The sequence below is a fragment of the Leguminivora glycinivorella genome, chromosome 10 (genome assembly GCF_023078275.1).
Source record: "Leguminivora glycinivorella isolate SPB_JAAS2020 chromosome 10, LegGlyc_1.1, whole genome shotgun sequence".
NCBI classification, from domain to species: domain Eukaryota; kingdom Metazoa; phylum Arthropoda; class Insecta; order Lepidoptera; family Tortricidae; genus Leguminivora; species Leguminivora glycinivorella.
The window spans coordinates 4,089,507-4,107,431 of NC_062980.1; the positions used below are offsets into that span (position 1 = coordinate 4,089,507).

Consider the following 17,925-nt stretch of genomic DNA (forward strand, 5'->3'; position numbering starts at 1 on the left):
TACCGCTAATAAGTTGTCAGAGGGCGCCGTTGTCAGAATTAATCGCAAATTGTTTACGTGCAGCGTTAATGTCTCCGAGGCACGACATGCTAATGAGAGGGGTGGATGTGGAACAACTATTTTATGAGTTTACATTTTATTTTCAAAGTATGCGTCGTAGGCATAGTTGAGTTTCACTTTATTCACGCTACTAACTAACCTGAGACGAGAGAAAAGTTCGCTGGATATTTGAATAATAAACAAAGTCGTGAGAAGAGTATATGTGGGACACCCGAGTGGAAAACGTCCGCGCGGGCGTCCCAGATATAGCTGGTGCGAGGAAGCCCTAAAAACGCCTGCCCACACTCGGTATACCCAACTGGCGTGAAGTGGCGCAGGATAGGGCAGAGTCGCGATCTTTTGTGTCGGAGGCCAATATCCTTTTTGGGTCGCTAAGCCAGTAAAGTAAGTAAGTACCTAAACAAAGTCATAGGCTCTGTCAGAATTTATTTTTCCATCATCTAAATCAAATATGCCTTAGGTACTTTGACTTAGGCTACTTACTATGAAGTTCTTCTGAGTTCGTCTTATTGATTTATTATTACTGGATTCTAGAGATTCTAGAGCATGACAATCTTTAATAACAGAAAAGAGGATCGTCAATATGCCTGACCACCTTTTACCTCAAAGATTAATATATACTCGAATAGATATAATATGTAGATATTGTAGATGTATCGCGCTGAATAGCCAGCAATTAAGCATCTTTTTCGGGCTTCCCTTGGCTAGTTTCAATAATGCTAATATTCTGAATGTACCTCAGATGCATAAAATATATAATTTAAATAATATAAACTGCACTGCAGTGGCTATAACTATTTCTACCAAAAGATATAACGCAAATTAGTTGCATGTTTGTCAACCATGCTCAGGTAATCGCCTAGCAGATACCATCAGAACTTAGTGTAACACCAGCTTACTATTCACAGTGCTCACCAATCGAAACAAAAATGAACCAAAAGTGGATCTACTGATATCCATAATTCTCCTTTTCATGTCGATAAACCACACATCTCGGGTCAAGTTATGCTAGGGGTATTCTCAAAGCTTTAACAAATGTTTTGCAAATATTTAGGTACAGCGCGCAGTCAAGTCGCAAGAAATTAATTTCGCAACAGGACGGGTGACATTGCAATTACGTTCTATCGTGGCACGCAATCTAACATACGAGTAAGGCATCTTAAGGTTAAATTCAGATTGTGACTGCGGCAGCAGTACTATGAAACTATTTCAAAAACTCAAAGCAGATTGAAGGAAATTGGCAGTCAGAGTCAATGACATGATCGATTTACTTGAACGGCAACTACAACATCCTGCGCCACAAAATCTGTTCTTGTCTATGACTCTTAAAGAAGATTACGCTGTATGCGGAATGGAATTCTGTTTTTGGCAATAGAAAGAAGGCTATGGCTATACAGTTTTTAGATACATCGTTACATCGCACCTCGGTGCTCAAAACCATCTCAAGACGTACTCGACGCTTTGACGATAAAGGCTTAGTTAGATATTAGTGAGAACCTTTGCCGCTCCAAAGTATCTGATGGTAGTTGAAGCTAGCTTTCATGTTCAAAGTCAACGTTTTAATCGTCGTCATAAATTCTAATGAAGTTTGGGGTTAGCAATATCGAATAAATATCACGTCAGTAGCTAAAGTTTGGTGTAAGCTTTTTTTTCTATGTTTGCTATATCTTTTGTGGCAAAAATAAAAACAAAACTTTCTTATAAATTCTTTTTCGCCATTCCCAGGCATGTTAGTTTCAATATTTCATCAAAATAATGGGTCACCGTGTCAGTTACAACTCTGTAGACAGGTTCCTGGGGATTTATGGGTAGCCGGGACACGCGATAAATGTCGAAAAAGGGGCTTAGGTAAATTATCGGGTGAATCACACACTATTTCTACTTGCGTATATTTGTTGTAAGAAAAAATCCAGCAGGATCACTTATAAAAGTTTTTGGCTGTGGTGTATTTGATCACAATGACAATTGTCGTCCGACAGTGTCAGTCCGCTGTTCATTGCTTGTTCTAGGAAAGACGCTAATAAGTAATAATGCTCGTTATCAACCAGAAATAGGCACACAGAATTATCAGTGTCAATGTCACTGTGGGGAAATAGCCCACTGAACGTCAGGGTAGCCGAATAGCACAAACGCTCGTAGATATCTATATTATCTATCTCTATCGCTTTTGCATATTGGCGCGACAGAGCCAGCGGTCTTTCGATCGGCGTCTGGCGTCGCAGAAATTCCATTCGGCTAGCAGGCCAGGCGTACTTAGTCAATTTTCTCCAAACTATCTATTTTAATTTGAAATACGTCAATTCTTTAGTACGTGGCAATGTACCTCGCGATTTGACTACGAGTACCTATATATACCACTTCATTTAGGGCCATCATCAAACCATCGGTTGCATCAAACCATCTGTCACCGTTAAATCGTTCGTTAAATTGTATTGTATGGGAAGTTCCATAGACGTCTGCTGCGTGACGATGATGTGTCTGTCAAATTTGGTTGATGCAACTGGCCCTTAGAGCAACTACCGCACAACCTCACATTTTTACCATACGGTTACACTTTTGACAATAACGAAATTATCATTTTTTGATGAAACCCATTTTCTCAGACCAACATGTTTTAGGTAACTAACTGACAAAAGACATTGAAGCCGGAAGTCATTTGTTTATACCAAATTGCGTGCTGTGCCAATTCTCTGTTATCCAAGTTTTAATTGCCAAAGTTTACTGATGTTATTATCAAATTTTCATTTTAAAATATTGCGTTGTATTTGTTTTGTTAATTTAAGTTTTAAGGCATATAATTATCATTAATTGTGCAATAGCCGTTTGTTATATCCTTATAATAACTTGACATAGGTACGCACAAACTTACATCCTTATAATAACTAGACACTTTAATGTTTAATGATATAAAAATAAAATATTTTAAATATCAGGTAACACATTTGTACACCCATATCTCGACGATATCCCTGATTGTTTAGAAAATTAATAACATGGTGGGTTTTGTCGTGACTTATAAATACGAAGGTGAATTAACGAGGCAGGCGTCTCTGGAAACGTTTTGATGTGGCATCATAATTGTGCCATGTATTTTCCTTAAGCTATTAGTGCATAGTTCACGTTTCAAACAAATGCAAGCGGTCTCAATGCACCCTTGCCAAACACTTTGCTGAAAACTCACCAATCACCGCTCCGCGTTTTTATGGACTCCGTATTTAGTTGTAACTACGTCTCTTACATTCAGTTTATCTTCTCTTCTTTCCAGGAACACCTCAACACACTAAAAGACGAAGCCCCAAAAGTAGACCAGGCGAAATTGGAGCAGCTACTTTCTGCTGCGTACGCACTCATCAGCCCAGAGCTTCAGCAAGTTAGTCTGCCCGACTTCCCCGTGGATAGCCTGCATTCTGCTGCCCTTATACTGGTAAGGTTATTCTGAAGCCTCTAGAATAGACCACGCTATTGAAGCAGCTAGCGTAGGCAGCGTACGTCATCACTCATCAGCCCAGATCTGTAGCAAGTCAGCCTGCCCGTCATCCCCGTGGATAGCCTGCATTCTGCTGCCCTTATACTGGTAAGGTAATTCTGAAGCCTCTAGAATAGACCACGCTTTTGAAGCAGTTAGCGTAGGCAGCGTACGTCATCACTCATCAGCCCAGATCTATAGCAAGTCAGCCTGCCCGTCATCCCCGTGGATAGCCTGCATTCTGCTGCCCTTATACTGGTAAGACTATTTTGAAGCCTCTAGAATAGACCACGCTTTTGAAGCAGTTAGCGTAGGCAGCGTACGTCATCACTCATCAGCCCAGAGCTGCAGCAAGTCAGCCTGCCCGTCATCCCCGTGGATAGCCTGCATTCTGCTGCCCTTATACTGGTAAGACTATTTTGAAGCCCCAGGAGTAGATCAGGCTACGGAGCAGTAACTGTCTGTGTACGCGCACATCACATCACAGAGCTGCATAGTCTAGTTCCCGTGGATAGTCTGTACGCCAGGAGCTATATACTGGAAAGACTATCCTGAAGGACCAGAGGAGACCAGGCTATTGGAACAGCTACTGTCGGCCATACTTACTCATCAGCTCAGAGTTGCAGCAAGTTAGTCTACCCTACTTTCCGTGAGCAGTCTGCATGATGCCACTACTATTATTAAATTTTGTAAGTCTGCGATCTCGACCTATCTTTAGCTATCGCGGCTAAAGCCATGAATCCCTTGGCCGTTTCATCACGGTGGAACGTGTCCGAATTCTTCACCATGTGCCGTCTTAGTAAGAGCATATATCCATACTTAATATTATAAATGGGAAAGTGTGTGTGTCTGTTTGTTTGTCCGTCTTTCACGGCAAAACAGAGTGACGAATTGACGTGATTTTTTTATGTGGAGATAGTTGACGGGATGACTTTTTGTCTCTTTCTAACACGTGCGAAGCCGCGGGCAAAAGCGAGTTATGTCATATATCTAACTTTATAACATAATGGTTTTTGGTGGTGCTATTAGCATATCTATAGTTTTCCTTGAGACTAAACAGTAAAATATGTTATATGTACATATAATTTAATACATGCCATACCTAATTACCTAATAAGTATACATTCGATAAACCCTATAAAGGCACCGAATGTTCAGGTTACATTATGTCTGTCGATTCCGATGCATCCATTTGGTTTTGTGTTGAAAATCCTCGTGAGGTTATGTCTACACGCGATTCTCTCATCAGATCTGAACTTGGTGTCAAGTCCATTGTCACACAACAGTTAATGTTCAAGGTTGGTTATTTTGGCCTTAATCAGTTTGCTATAAAGTTTTTAGGCCTGCGCGAGTTATACATTTTATTTTCTTTTTAAAAGTGATTGAAGCAAAAAAAAAAATACATGAAACAAATATCCAAGAGACATACACAGTATTATTTTCACGAGAAACTTTGGGACTTTCGAATTTGTTCTTAACCAACTGCGCCAATAAAACTTACCAGAATAATGCAATTTTAATTTTAACTATAAAACTCCCGTGAGACTCATACATATTTAAAAATATTTTAAGCGGGTTACTCACGTATTAAGTCGATATAGCGTTCGACATGTTTCGGTTCAATTTCGAGAACCTTTCTCAAGAGTAGCGACACCCCGCCTTTACATGTCGAGAGCGCGACGCATACATGTCGAACGCTATATCGACTTAAGAGGGGGTAGAGCAGGGAGAATTTTCAGAATCTGTCAAATTACCCCATTACACACACAAACACCCTTCACTCACACTACCTCAATTTACTGTGAAAGGTCAGTGACCCTTAATTTTTTTCAAGAGTGTTATTTTGAGTTTGTAGTCAACTACTGACCTCCTTCGAGAAATTAAAACTGTAAAAAGGGTAGCATACAAGAAGACAGAGAAAGAATACGCGTCATCGAGCTTTCCTTCTCTGTTCATGTCTCATGTGAATTTACCTAAATATGTAGATAACGTTCCTTACTCAGTTGACTGTTTACCTAGGTGTATTTCAAATTACTTTGCACTTCATTTTGCGTTACTTTTCTATATTTAGATAAAAAATCGTCAGCCTGCCTATCTCCGCAAACATTAATCAAAGACGCATGTGAAGGACGATACCTCCAGGCAGACAATTATGGTCGCGTGATAAATGATAAAACATCAGGATGTCCCTATCGCACTATTTGTAAGTACGATAGGGACGGCCCGATGTTTTATCATTTATCGCGCGACCATGATTGCCCTGCAGGTCTTCAGAGGCCTGTGCTGCGCATTACGTATATACGGGTTGTATTAAAGACTATCAGATATTTTCTTTATTATTTTTGGTCGTTAGGTTTTTTTTATCATTTATTTTAATACAAAAATAAAGTATGTGTATAAAATAAAAACCGGCCAAGAGCGTGTCGGGCCACGCTCAGTGTAGGGTTCCGTAGTTTTCCGTATTTTTCTCAAAAACTACTGAACCTATCAAGTTCAAAACAATTTTCCTAGAAAGTCTTTATAAAGTTCTACTTTTGTGATTTTTTTCATATTTTTTAAACTTACGGTTCAAAAGTTAGAGGGGGGGGGGGGGGCGCACTTTTTTTCCTTTAGGAGCGATTATTTCCGAAAATACTAATATTATCAAAAAACCATCTTAGAAAACCCTTATTCATTTTTAAATACCTATCCAACAATATATCACACGTTGGGGTTGGAATGAAAAAAAATATCAGCCCCCACTTTACATGTAGGGGGGGTACCCTAATAAAACATTTTTTTCCATTTTTTATTTTTGCACTTTGTCGGCGTGATTGAAATACATATTGGTACCAAATTTCAGCTTTCTAGTGCTAACGGTTACTGAGATTATCCGCGGACGGACGGACGGACGGACGGACGGACGGACGGACGGACGGACGGACAGACAGACATGGCGAAACTATAAGGGTTCCTAGTTGACTACGGAACCCTAAAAACCTAATGAATATAGTACAGAGCTAGCAGCAGTCAAGTCAGAGACACAAGAAAGACAGGTAATATCGACGCATATCTTATCCAATACCGCCATCGCCATCTGCATCAGACTCTTGATCTTACCCAATTTCCGAGTCTCTTCTCTTAATTTCAGTTCCTTGAGTTGAAAATGTTGAAACTCATACTTAGTATAAATAAAACACAAATACATATAAAAGTCATAATATAATTTTAAATTATGGCTTAGGCCCTGTACCAGTTGCAGTCGCCACGTCTGTAAAGCCCTTTGTAGTTTCTTTTAAATGGCTAAATACCTAGATGTCATGTCATAAACATCTGTGATGTAACTGAAAATTAAAAAACATCGCTCAAAGATAAGTTTCAAATTAGCATGGCAAAAAATACAGTGCAGTCAAAATACCATCAAAATAGGAAAAGCATATGTCAATGTCAATATCACTGCCGTATGCCGTATTTCAGGCCATAAGGGCTGTTTTTACTGAACTAAGTTTGTAACTATATGAAAGCATTTTTTTCTTAGATTGCATATTTTAGTATCGTAACGAATTTTCTTTCAAATAAAAAGAGAATTATTACAATAGGTTGACGGTGTCTACCGTAAACTGGGGTTACATTGACCAATTTGGAAATTTAAACTTCTCTAGCTTCTACATTTAATGGGTATTTTTAACCCCCGACGCAAAATCGAAGGGGTGTTATAAGTTTGACGTGTCTGTCTGTCTGTCCGTCCGTCTGTCTGTCTGTCTGTCTGTTTGTCTGTATGTGTGTCTGTCTGTGGCATCATAGCTCCCGAACGGATGAACCGATTTCGATGTAGGTTTTTTGTTTTTACCTATTAAATGTAGGAGTTAGAGAAGTATAAATTCCAAAATTGGTCAACGTAACGTAACTAAGAAAGAAAAAAAATGGGACCATCAACTTTTTAAGTCTTTTCCTGCTAAAAATCTAAAAAGGTAAGAAAATAAGTGATATCAGGACTATTGTTTTCTGTCACGATGCCTGCACATATCAAATGTTTCTTTTTAACCCAGTGGTTGACTGGTAGAGAATGCCTTAAGGCATTATGTCCACTATTTGTACTTATTTTTTTATGTGCAATAAAGAATAAATAAATAAAATAATGTACGCAAAAAAAAACGATGTGATCCAACTTAAACTGACATTACTTACTTTGATACACTATTTTTTTAACCGACTTCAAAAAAGGAGGAGGTTCTCAATTCGACTGAATGTTTTTTTTTTTTTGTATGTATGTTACTCGATATCTCCGAGAATCGTGGACCGATTTTCAAAATTTTTTTTTTGATCGAACGGGTATAACCCCGAGATGGTCCCATTGGCACCAAGTCGGGGTCTGATGATGGGATCTTGGAGAAATCGAGGAAACTCTTCAAATGTTATAGGCACATGTAATGTTCTTAGTGTATTTTTCAAAGGTACACCAGTATTTACGCCTGATGGTAATAATTTTATGTGGCTGAGCTGATGATGGAAGGTCAACACCTCAACGGTTAGGAGTTAAAGGATAATTCTTTCACTACTGTACATATATTCGGACTGATACATATAATATCACTAGGAACCACTAAAAATCAACAAATAAATTAACTTTTTAACAAAAAATAAAACCGCCTTCAAAAAAAGCGTGTTACAAAACACGGAGAAACTAAAAAGCCAAAAATAATAAACCTTCGAATTCAGATTTCTTATCGGATTGCAATAATCTAAACATCCAAATTATAAACAAATCAATTATTTTTGGAGTCGGGGCCAGCCTGCGTATGGTTGGGTGGGGCAAACAGGAAATAGCAAGGCGACGAACAGGTCTGGTACCGACTACAAAAATAATTGATTTGTTTATAATTTGGATGTTTAGATTATTGCAATCCGATAAGAAATCTGAATTCGAAGGTTTATTATTTTTGGCTTTTTAGTTTCTCCGTGTTTTGTAACACGCTTTTTTTGAAGGCGGTTTTATTTTTTGTTAATTGTAATGATAATCGAATGTAATCCCTTACAAAAGTATTTTATCTCAAGAAAAGAAAAAAAATAGTTCGCAGAGTCAAATATTACAACTCTTTAACGCTATTTTGGGGTTACTTTGATAAATAAAAATTACCATCTTCAAAAAACCAACTTTATTTGCAATTGTTTCAATATTTATCACAAGAAGAGAAGATCTAATTATCAGCCTCCACAAGTACCGTGACATAATCAGACAATAATCAACTATGTGTCATTATGGTCAATGTTACCCCATGCAAGTGATCAAAGGCACCCCACAGAGTAAATCATTAGTAGTAAATACCTAGTTTGACTTTATGATACAAAATTTAATACAATGGTATAGCTAAACACATTTCTGGCAAGCTAACATTCACTGTGAACCTTTTGCTTTAATACCCACTACGTTAGTTTAGAAGTTTATTTAAACATGAAAAATAGCAACAAACTATGCTTTTATTTTGACACGTTATCCGCACTGCCCACGACCATACTTACTTATTCGCCGCGTCAGAGTACCATCTAACTATAAAGGTTGGTTAAGGGTTATCATATGTGTAGATTTCATTACCGACTACTCATAACATATTAAATCCTTCTTTTTTTGGTCAAATAACTATAATATGCTCGTGACAGGTCATATTTTGTTCGCAATCCGAAAGAGTCAACCCTAGCACTTTTCCCTATTCACCCCCTTCCCGACCCTATTCACCGCAACGTTAGAGTGAGCGAAAATTACTAAATAAAACGACATATTTTCAAAGACAAACCGAAGTTCACACTGCGGGAAGATTTTTTGTCTAAAAAATTTGCATGGCACATATAAAAAAAATGCTATCGACGTTCAAAAGTCGGTTTTGGCCCTATTCACCATAAATTACGTTAGTTTATACCCGTTCCGACCCCATGAACCCAAAATCTTCAGAAAACGATGTACTATGTAGCCCAATTTTATTTGGTATTTTGGAGGTAACTAGTAAAAATAATTTAGTTTTACAATTGTGTGAAAATAGATTCTCATTTGGCCGGTTTTTTTTACCTGGCCTGGTGGCCTAGTGGTAATAACGTTAGCTGCGTAAGCTGAAGACCCGGGTTCGATTCCCGGCTCAGCCACCGTGGGCCTTGTCGTTTTTTATTTCGTGTATGATATCTATTTCAATATATGTATGTATGTATGTGGACAGTTGGACACTTTATTGTACATAAGACAAGTTAGGACATAAAAATACAGTATAGTTATGATGTACAAAGGCGATATTATCCCTATAAGCGATCTCTTCCAACCTTTGAGCGATTTGAAAATTTATTATTCATATAAACTTGAAAAAGAACAAATCAAAAATTATTCAATAAAATAATTTTATTTCTTCCCTAGTTGTATAGTTATGTTACTTATGATTTTTATTTTAAAGTAAGTAATCCGTTTATATTATAGCAACCATGGGTGATTTTTGCGGACTTAAGTAGAAACGTAGAGGTTGACAGAAGTGTGATTAATATTTCTAAGTGTTCATTTCTTATATCTAGTCTAACTACGAAGCAATACATTGACGTATAAATTGCGTCCATATACAGAGAGGTCATTCATAAAAATATCACTTTAGGTAAGTTATATAAATCTTTTATACAATGTGACAAGCATTGACCACACATCCCAATTCACCCCTCTTCCGACTCTAATCACCCCCTTCGTAAACCTATTCACCCCCTTTGCGACCCGATCCTCTCAGGCCGCGGATATTTATTCATCCCGTAAAAATTCCCGAACACAGTTGCATCGCTTTCTTCATGAAAACCATTATAAAAATGAAAATATGCCTTATGATTTTCTGTTATACATAAGTTTAAAAGTGTATACACATTCAAAAGGATAATGAACGATTAAAATGAGTAAAAATCCAATAAATTTGAACGTCAACTTTGACAGACATGAAACTGTAAATACGAGTATATTATTTTCCTACTTTGATTGCGGAAAATAGAAGGAATATGCCAAGAAATATAATAACATTATATACCCCCGGAACCCTTTTCACCCCAAATTACGGTATTTATTAAATTGTCATTATGTATAATGTCGGGAAATACGGAACCCTACACTGACGCGCTCTTGGTCGGTTTTTCTTCTTAATGCTATTTAAGAGATAATACAAAATTACACTTCCCAATTTATAATAAGTTTTTTTTTGCAAAAATTTCATTTTTGGCACAATCTATTATCGCCGACTGTACCTTTCTTTCAACAATCATCTATTGCTCTCCGAGACATTTCTAAAAACCCCTGACTCAATGGGGATACGACGTTTCATAACAGAGTTCCTATGATCACCTTTCTGCTTCATCATCAGATTAGCTCCATGATACCATAATATTGCATTGTCACTTGATTTACATATGTGTGCAAAATTTCAGCTCAATCGGAAACCGGAAAGTGGGTCAAATTTAGCTTCTACGTTTTGACTCAAACTAACATACCTACTAACAAAGCAAGTTGAATAAAAGCTTGCGTAAAGGCTTCTGATACTAGATTTGCAATAAGTTTACTTGTCATAATTTAAGAACAGATGAGACAGACATATCCAATGACAAGTCTACACCGTTTCCGTGAACTGTCAAATCACCTCATACAATTTACGGCTGTAAAGCAACCAGGCAGGGTTTGTTATTGCACTTTAATTACATATTAATGATTTCTAGCCCGTAAGATATATATTTGCTTTAACAATGGATAGATATTTATGCGGGTGAGAGTGTAATTTAGGTTTTTATAAGGAATCAAATTTTTTTAAGCTACCCGATCAGATATTTATGCGGATAAGGACCCTCCCACATCTACCGTCTTGCGATCGTAGTGTCGGGCCAACTGTATGGATAAGCCGCGCTGACGCGGCGTCTTTTTCCATACAGTTGGCCCGAAACTACGCTCGCGAGACGCTAGAAAGAGAGACGACGTTTTGCCGGTCACGGAGCATCACAAATTTTTGCCGGGAACATGTCGTCATATACCTACTTATGGCCCCCTATAGAAAATCAGATATTTTTCACGGCCGTTCATAGTCATTTATGCTGGTCACCAGCTGGTATTCCATAAATATTTGGTCTAGTTGAGTGGAGAAGTGCCATTCAAAACAAGCGCTTTCTAAACAACGATGTATTTAGGTACTTTATAATTATTATTGTTTTCAACTTACGGTTACGTGTTCGCGGTATGCACAGAGTAAATCTTTAATGAAATTGAGACATTTTTTTATATAAGTATACAATTAAATTTGAACCAGAAGCACTATACCTATATCCGCTCGCATTCCCCTTTTTTCTATTCTAAGTAAGAATCGATTAATAAGATGTTAATAAGTATCTGAATATGTATGGATAAATTAAATTGTAATTGTTTACATACAACCTGTGAAGTTTGGTTGACAAAATTTGACGTAGGTGCTGTCATATATATTTTTAAAATGACGTACTGTTAATACCAGCGTAATGAAAATGTATTCCAATGAGTAAAAGAAAACATGAAACTTTTTTCAATTTAACCGAACTAGAATGAAATAATTTATACTCATTCGGTTGTGTTCGTTATTTTCTTTAATAATGTGATATATTTTTATTTATTTTTTATGCACAAGCCATGCACCTTTAAACTTTAAATGAGATTGGATCTCCACCTGACATATTTGATTTACCCTATTTATTTTGAGCACAGTTTTACACTGGTATGGTTTTTCGTGTACGTACACTATTTTCTGTCAAAATATTTGTCAAATTTAATTGTCAACGCGGAGCGACCGGCGACACGTCTGCCTCCGATGAGCCGCTCACGGCATCTAATCGAAAGGAGAATTCTGACAGCAATGGCGAATGTATGGAAATTTTACGATAGTTTAAATTTAAGGTAAAATTTCTTTGTTGCCTTTAAGAGGAAAAATATAAAAAACCTCAAAACTTCTAGTCCATTTATCTGGCTTTTAGAATCACTTAATGTTATAACTAAAGTATTGAATTTTTTAACAAAGTTTACTAAACGGCAACATACGTTTTTCTCATTTTAGGTCAACTTTGCGTGGGTTTATTTATTATACCTTTAATAATTAGAGATTCTGAATAGTCAAATGTTGTAGACACACTCTTTAAGATAATAACTACATTTATTTTATTTCATTTTATTCAGAAATGTGAGCAGCATTTGTTAAACGCCGAATGCTCTTTTCGAGGATTTCGTACGACCCCAATGAGAATGTTTTATAGCAAGTCTTAAGGGGAAAAGGGGAGGGAGGAAAAGGGGGTGGTGAAAACGGCGTTTCAGAGTGAGCTGCTTAATGAGCTGCTTTTGAGCCATAGTGTTGGAGATTTTTGTATAGTAGGTATGTAACTTGGCAACTTTTACTTTATAAATTTGAGTTAATAATACAATTGATCCTGGATAATACGGTCCAAAAGGCAAAAAAAAGGGGAGACAGAAGAAAACTAGGCTGGAGACATAACAAATACAAATAGTGGGAAAATTTAGATGTATAGTAAAGTTGAATGAAGCAGATTTTTAGAAAGATACAGCTTCAAACTAAAAATATAATAGACTAACAATACTAACATACAATTTTGTATTGTTAAGTGAAAAATAAAACTGTATTATTAAATAAGTACAGTTCAATTTTAAATAATTTGAGAAACATGCCACATGAAGTGTTCCTATTAGTTATACATAATAACAAATACATATTTTAACTGTCTATCACTGTCACTTTGATATTGAAATGGTTCTAGTTTTTCTAGAAATATTATGACATCATTACTTATATTTCCAGGACCAAAAGGCTGCGGCAAGAGCTTACTCGTCGCCCAACTATCCTCCCTACTAGGCTACACAATAGAGCCCATAGTCCTGTACCAAGACATGACAGCACGGGACTTAGTACAGCAACGTACTACTTTGGACAATGGAGACACCGTGTGGAGAAACTCCGCTTTAGTCGACGCGGCGTTGAAGGGACACCTGGCTGTGTTGGATGGTTTACATAGGATACATGCGAGCACTCTCGCTGTATTACACAGGTATGATCACATTATTATCATCCTTAGTCCGTTTTCACATTATCCGATCCGATATCGGATGTCGGAAGGATTTCAATGGAAAAAATCCAAGATGGCGCCTCTAATGTATGGGATATCGGTCCTATTTCCTATATCAGATCAGATAATGTGAAAACGCACTAAAGTACAATTCTCTATACTAGCCCAGTATAATAAAGAGTACTATCGTACAGTATGGCCACTCCCGCTGCCCGCTGACAGCGCCACTCACCCGCTCTCGGTTACCTCACAGACCGCCTGTCAGAAACGCGACCAGTCGACCTGTCATATCTCACTCACACAAGCATGGTAACACGAGCTTAGACTGTGTGCGTAGGAACGCGCCTCTTTTATATATTTGATCGCCAGTGTCCGAGGTGTGACTATACCAAGACATGACAGCACGGGACTTAGTACAGCAACGTACTACTTTAGACAATGGAGACACCGTGTGGAGAAACTCCGCTTTAGTCGACGCGGCGTTGAAGGGACACCTGGCTGTGTTGGATGGTTTACATAGGATACATGCGAGCACTCTCGCTGTATTACACAGGTATGATCACATTATTATCATCCTTAGTCCGTTTTCACATTATCCGATCCGATATCGGATGTCGGAAGGATTTCAATGGAAAAAATCCAAGATGGCGCCTCTAATGTATGGGATATCGGTCCTATTTCCTATATCAGATCAGATAATGTGAAAACGCACTAAAGTACAATTCTCTATACTAGCCCAGTATAATAAAGAGTACTATCGTACAGTATGGCCACTCCCGCTGCCCGCTGACAGCGCCACTCACCCGCTCTCGGTTACCTCACAGACCGCCTGTCAGAAACGCGACCAGTCGACCTGTCATATCTCACTCACACAAGCATGGTAACACGAGCTTAGACTGTGTGCGTAGGAACGCGCCTCTTTTATATATTTGATCGCCAGTGTCCGAGGTGTGACTATACCAAGACATGACAGCACGGGACTTAGTACAGCAACGTACTACTTTAGACAATGGAGACACCGTGTGGAGAAACTCCGCTTTAGTCGACGCGGCGTTGAAGGGACACCTGGCTGTGTTGGATGGTTTACATAGGATACATGCGAGCACTCTCGCTGTATTACACAGGTATGATCACATTATTATCATCCTTAGTCCGTTTTCACATTATCCGATCCGATATCGGATGTCGGAAGGATCTCAATGGAAAAAATCCAAGATGGCGCCTCTAATGTATGGGATATCGGTCCTATTTCCTATATCAGATCAGATAATGTGAAAACGCACTAAAGTACAATTCTCTATACTAGCCCAGTATAATAAAGAGTACTATCGTACAGTATGGCCACTCCCGCTGCCCGCTGACAGCGCCACTCACCCGCTCTCGGTTACCTCACAGACCGCCTGTCAGAAACGCGACCAGTCGACCTGTCATATCTCACTCACACAAGCATGGTAACACGAGCTTAGACTGTGTGCGTAGGAACGCGCCTCTTTTATATATTTGATCGCCAGTGTCCGAGGTGTGCCTATACCAAGACATGACGGCACGGGACTTAGTACAGCAACGTACTACTTTAGACAATGGAGACACTGTGTGGAGAAACTCCGCTTTAGTCGACGCGGCGTTGAAGGGACACCTGGCTGTGTTGGATGGTTTACATAGGATACATGCGAGCACTCTCGCTGTATTACACAGGTATGATCAAATTATTATCCTTAAATTATATTAAATAGCTGTAGCACAATTCTCTCTACTAGCACAGTATAATAAAGAGTACTAATGTACCCCGGCTCGTACCAATCAGTTTTTCGGAACTTATGTGCGAAATGACATTTGATATTTGCCAGTCGCTTTTCGGCGAAGGAAAACATCGTGAGGAAACCGGACTAATTCCAATAAGGCCCAGTTACCCTTCGGGTTGGAAGGTCAGATGGCAATCGCTTTCGTAAAACTAGTGCCTACGCCAAATCTTGGGATTAGTTGTCAAAGCGGACCCTCAGGCTCCCATGAGCCGTGGCAAATGCCGGGATAACGCAAGGAGGATGATGATGATTGTACAGTATGGCTTGGCTACTCCCGCTCCCCGCTGAAAGTGCCGCCCACCTCACCACCTGTCATATCTCAATCACACAAGCATGGTGCGCGTTCACCTACACGAGCTTAGTTAGACTGTGTGCGTACGCGCGTTTCGTGCGCGTTTGTGCATTCGGCTACGCACACTGATCTCATCACCTAACGTGTAGCAAATTTCCTAGTGAAAATATGAAATCAAAATCGTAATAATTAAAAAAAAATAAACACCGAAGTTCAAGTTCATTATGCTACCTGAAAGTTCAATGTTTGTGCGTTTTGCCCGGACATTTAAATAAAACGATGATTTAAAAACAATTACCATTTTGAACATTTTTAGAAAATAAATTATCATGTGTATAGCTAGCTATAGTAGGTTCTTAGATCGTTCTAGTTAGATTGATGGTTAGATAGGAAGAGAGTGTCTCTCGCGCCGCCGCCTGACGTGGTGACGCGTGGTCGAAACTCTGGCGCCTCTGTCGCGATTCCTGATTGGCCGCGAGGGGCCGCCGCTCATTGATGTATATGTAAGTTTCTTCTGTTGCCGTCCTAGCTTGTCTTGCCAACTCTTGGCGTTAACGACTGTTAACTAGAGAATAAGAGAATAATTTATTGAAAAAAAACCTTATTACTAATATTACATTTATGCGTTTACTTATCTTACGTGCAGTGATACGTGCGCCCGAACTAGGAAAAATAACCCTGTATCTCGGACAGAGAACTGGGCTGGGAACTGTTAGGTTGGTCAGAAAAAAAAAATGTGTTTTCAGATTGGTACACGACAGAGAGCTCCAACTTCACGACGGCAAGAGGTTACTACGCCACGACCGATACGATGACCTCATCGCTTCTGGATTGACTCAGCAGGAGTTGGAAGAGAGTGGCGTTTTGAGGATACACCCTGCCTTTAGGTGAGCATAAAAAGAAAAGTGAAAATTGAAGGTCCATGGGGCCGCGCAGAAAGTAAAGTTTCGGGTGTTGAAAATTTACAATTTTTTTTTTGGCTTTGGGGTAATGTAGTAAATCAAACACGCATGCTTTTTATGCCACAGACGATACGGTCGCGAATCAAAAAGCATGCATTATAGAATACAATCTGAACTTACGACACAGTTTACCTACTAGCGTATAGGACGCGTAGGTTGGTATATAACTCAAGTAAACTAGTATACACTTTACTCATTCGTCTTCTCTTTGTTTTTAAAAGGCAACATAAAAAATTTACAAAAGTAACAGTAAACAAAGAAAAGAGAGAATAATTATCTCAACATAGAATATCGTACAGTCAACCAATTGGAACCCTAGGCCACTCTACAACCATGTCAAAATGACAAGCAGTAAGAAATTTCTTACAATCTGATTTATAACGTCACTGTGACATAGTTCTACAGCGGCCTAGGGTTCCAATTGGTTGACTGTACATATACACCAGTCTCTTCGGAGGCGTGGGTTCGTATCCCACCGCTGTCACCATGTAGTAAATCAAACACCGAGCTCAGATGACAACTGGTTTATTAAAATAATAACGGGTAGATTTTACTTATTGTTAAACTACCTACAACAGGTAATTTATAGCCAATTGAGATTGAACCCAATGAACTCTTCTTGTGACATATGTAATTTGAGCCGGGATAATGTTGACTTCCTCTCAACTAATTAAATTTCTAATTAAAAAGATACATACATATAATCACGCCTGTATCCCATAAAGGGGTAGGCAGAGCACATGAACTATTAAGTTTCAGTTCCACTCTTGGCAAAAAGGGGTTGAAAGAAATCCGAATTGTGACATTGCAGTGACAGGATGCCAGCCTCTCGCCTACGCCACAATTTAACCCATATCCCACAGTCGACTTCTACGACACCCACGGGAAGAAAGGGGGTGGTGAACTTCTTAACCCGGCACCACACGGTACAAAAAATAAAATAAAAAGATAATTTTAAAAATCGGCGGACATCTTACACAGAACCACGAACAGAGTTTTAGTAATATCACCGCCCACAATATCTCTGCTTTGCCTAAAGGTTGACTGGTAGAGAATGCTGTCTGGCATTAAGTCTGCCTTTTGTACTATAAGTTTTTTCTTTCTTTGTGTACAATAAAGATTAAATAAATAAATAAATATACCACTTAGTCCCAAACTAAGCAACGGCATATGCACTCCAAGGGATAACACTATTAACTATTAATAGAGTAAACACAATGTATGACCGAAGTTCTGTGATTCAGCAGAGCTTTGTTGGCTTACATTTCACAT

The 17,925-nt window shown here is 38.6% G+C and overlaps 2 protein-coding genes across 2 annotated transcripts in view; both read left to right on the plus strand.

Annotated features, from left to right (window-relative positions):
* Positions 1–17,925, plus strand: part of LOC125230334 (von Willebrand factor A domain-containing protein 8-like) — a 99,245-nt gene that overhangs the window by 61,257 nt on the left and 20,063 nt on the right. Inside the window, exons 6-11 of the mRNA XM_048135465.1 lie at positions 3,326–3,484; positions 3,578–3,639; positions 4,776–4,828; positions 12,787–12,891; positions 13,333–13,579; positions 16,438–16,578. Of these exons, the coding sequence (XP_047991422.1) occupies positions 3,326–3,484; positions 3,578–3,639; positions 4,776–4,828; positions 12,787–12,891; positions 13,333–13,579; positions 16,438–16,578 (767 nt within the window). The remainder of the gene's footprint in view (positions 1–3,325; positions 3,485–3,577; positions 3,640–4,775; positions 4,829–12,786; positions 12,892–13,332; positions 13,580–16,437; positions 16,579–17,925) is intronic.
* On the plus strand, positions 14,561–14,983 carry LOC125230649 (von Willebrand factor A domain-containing protein 8-like). The gene is made up of 2 exons (XM_048135878.1): positions 14,561–14,721; positions 14,934–14,983. Exons 1-2 carry the CDS (start codon positions 14,564–14,566, stop codon positions 14,956–14,958), a joined length of 183 nt encoding a protein of 60 aa, XP_047991835.1. The 5' UTR covers positions 14,561–14,563; the 3' UTR covers positions 14,959–14,983.

Coding starts and splice junctions, on each gene's coding strand:
- LOC125230649 (XM_048135878.1), top strand. CDS start 14,564: ATGACAGCACGGGACTTAGTACAGCAACGTACTACTTTAGACAATGGA. Junction 14,722..14,933: donor ACTCTCGCTGTATTACACAG/GTATGATCACAT, acceptor ACTATCGTACAG/TATGGCCACTCCCGCTGCCC.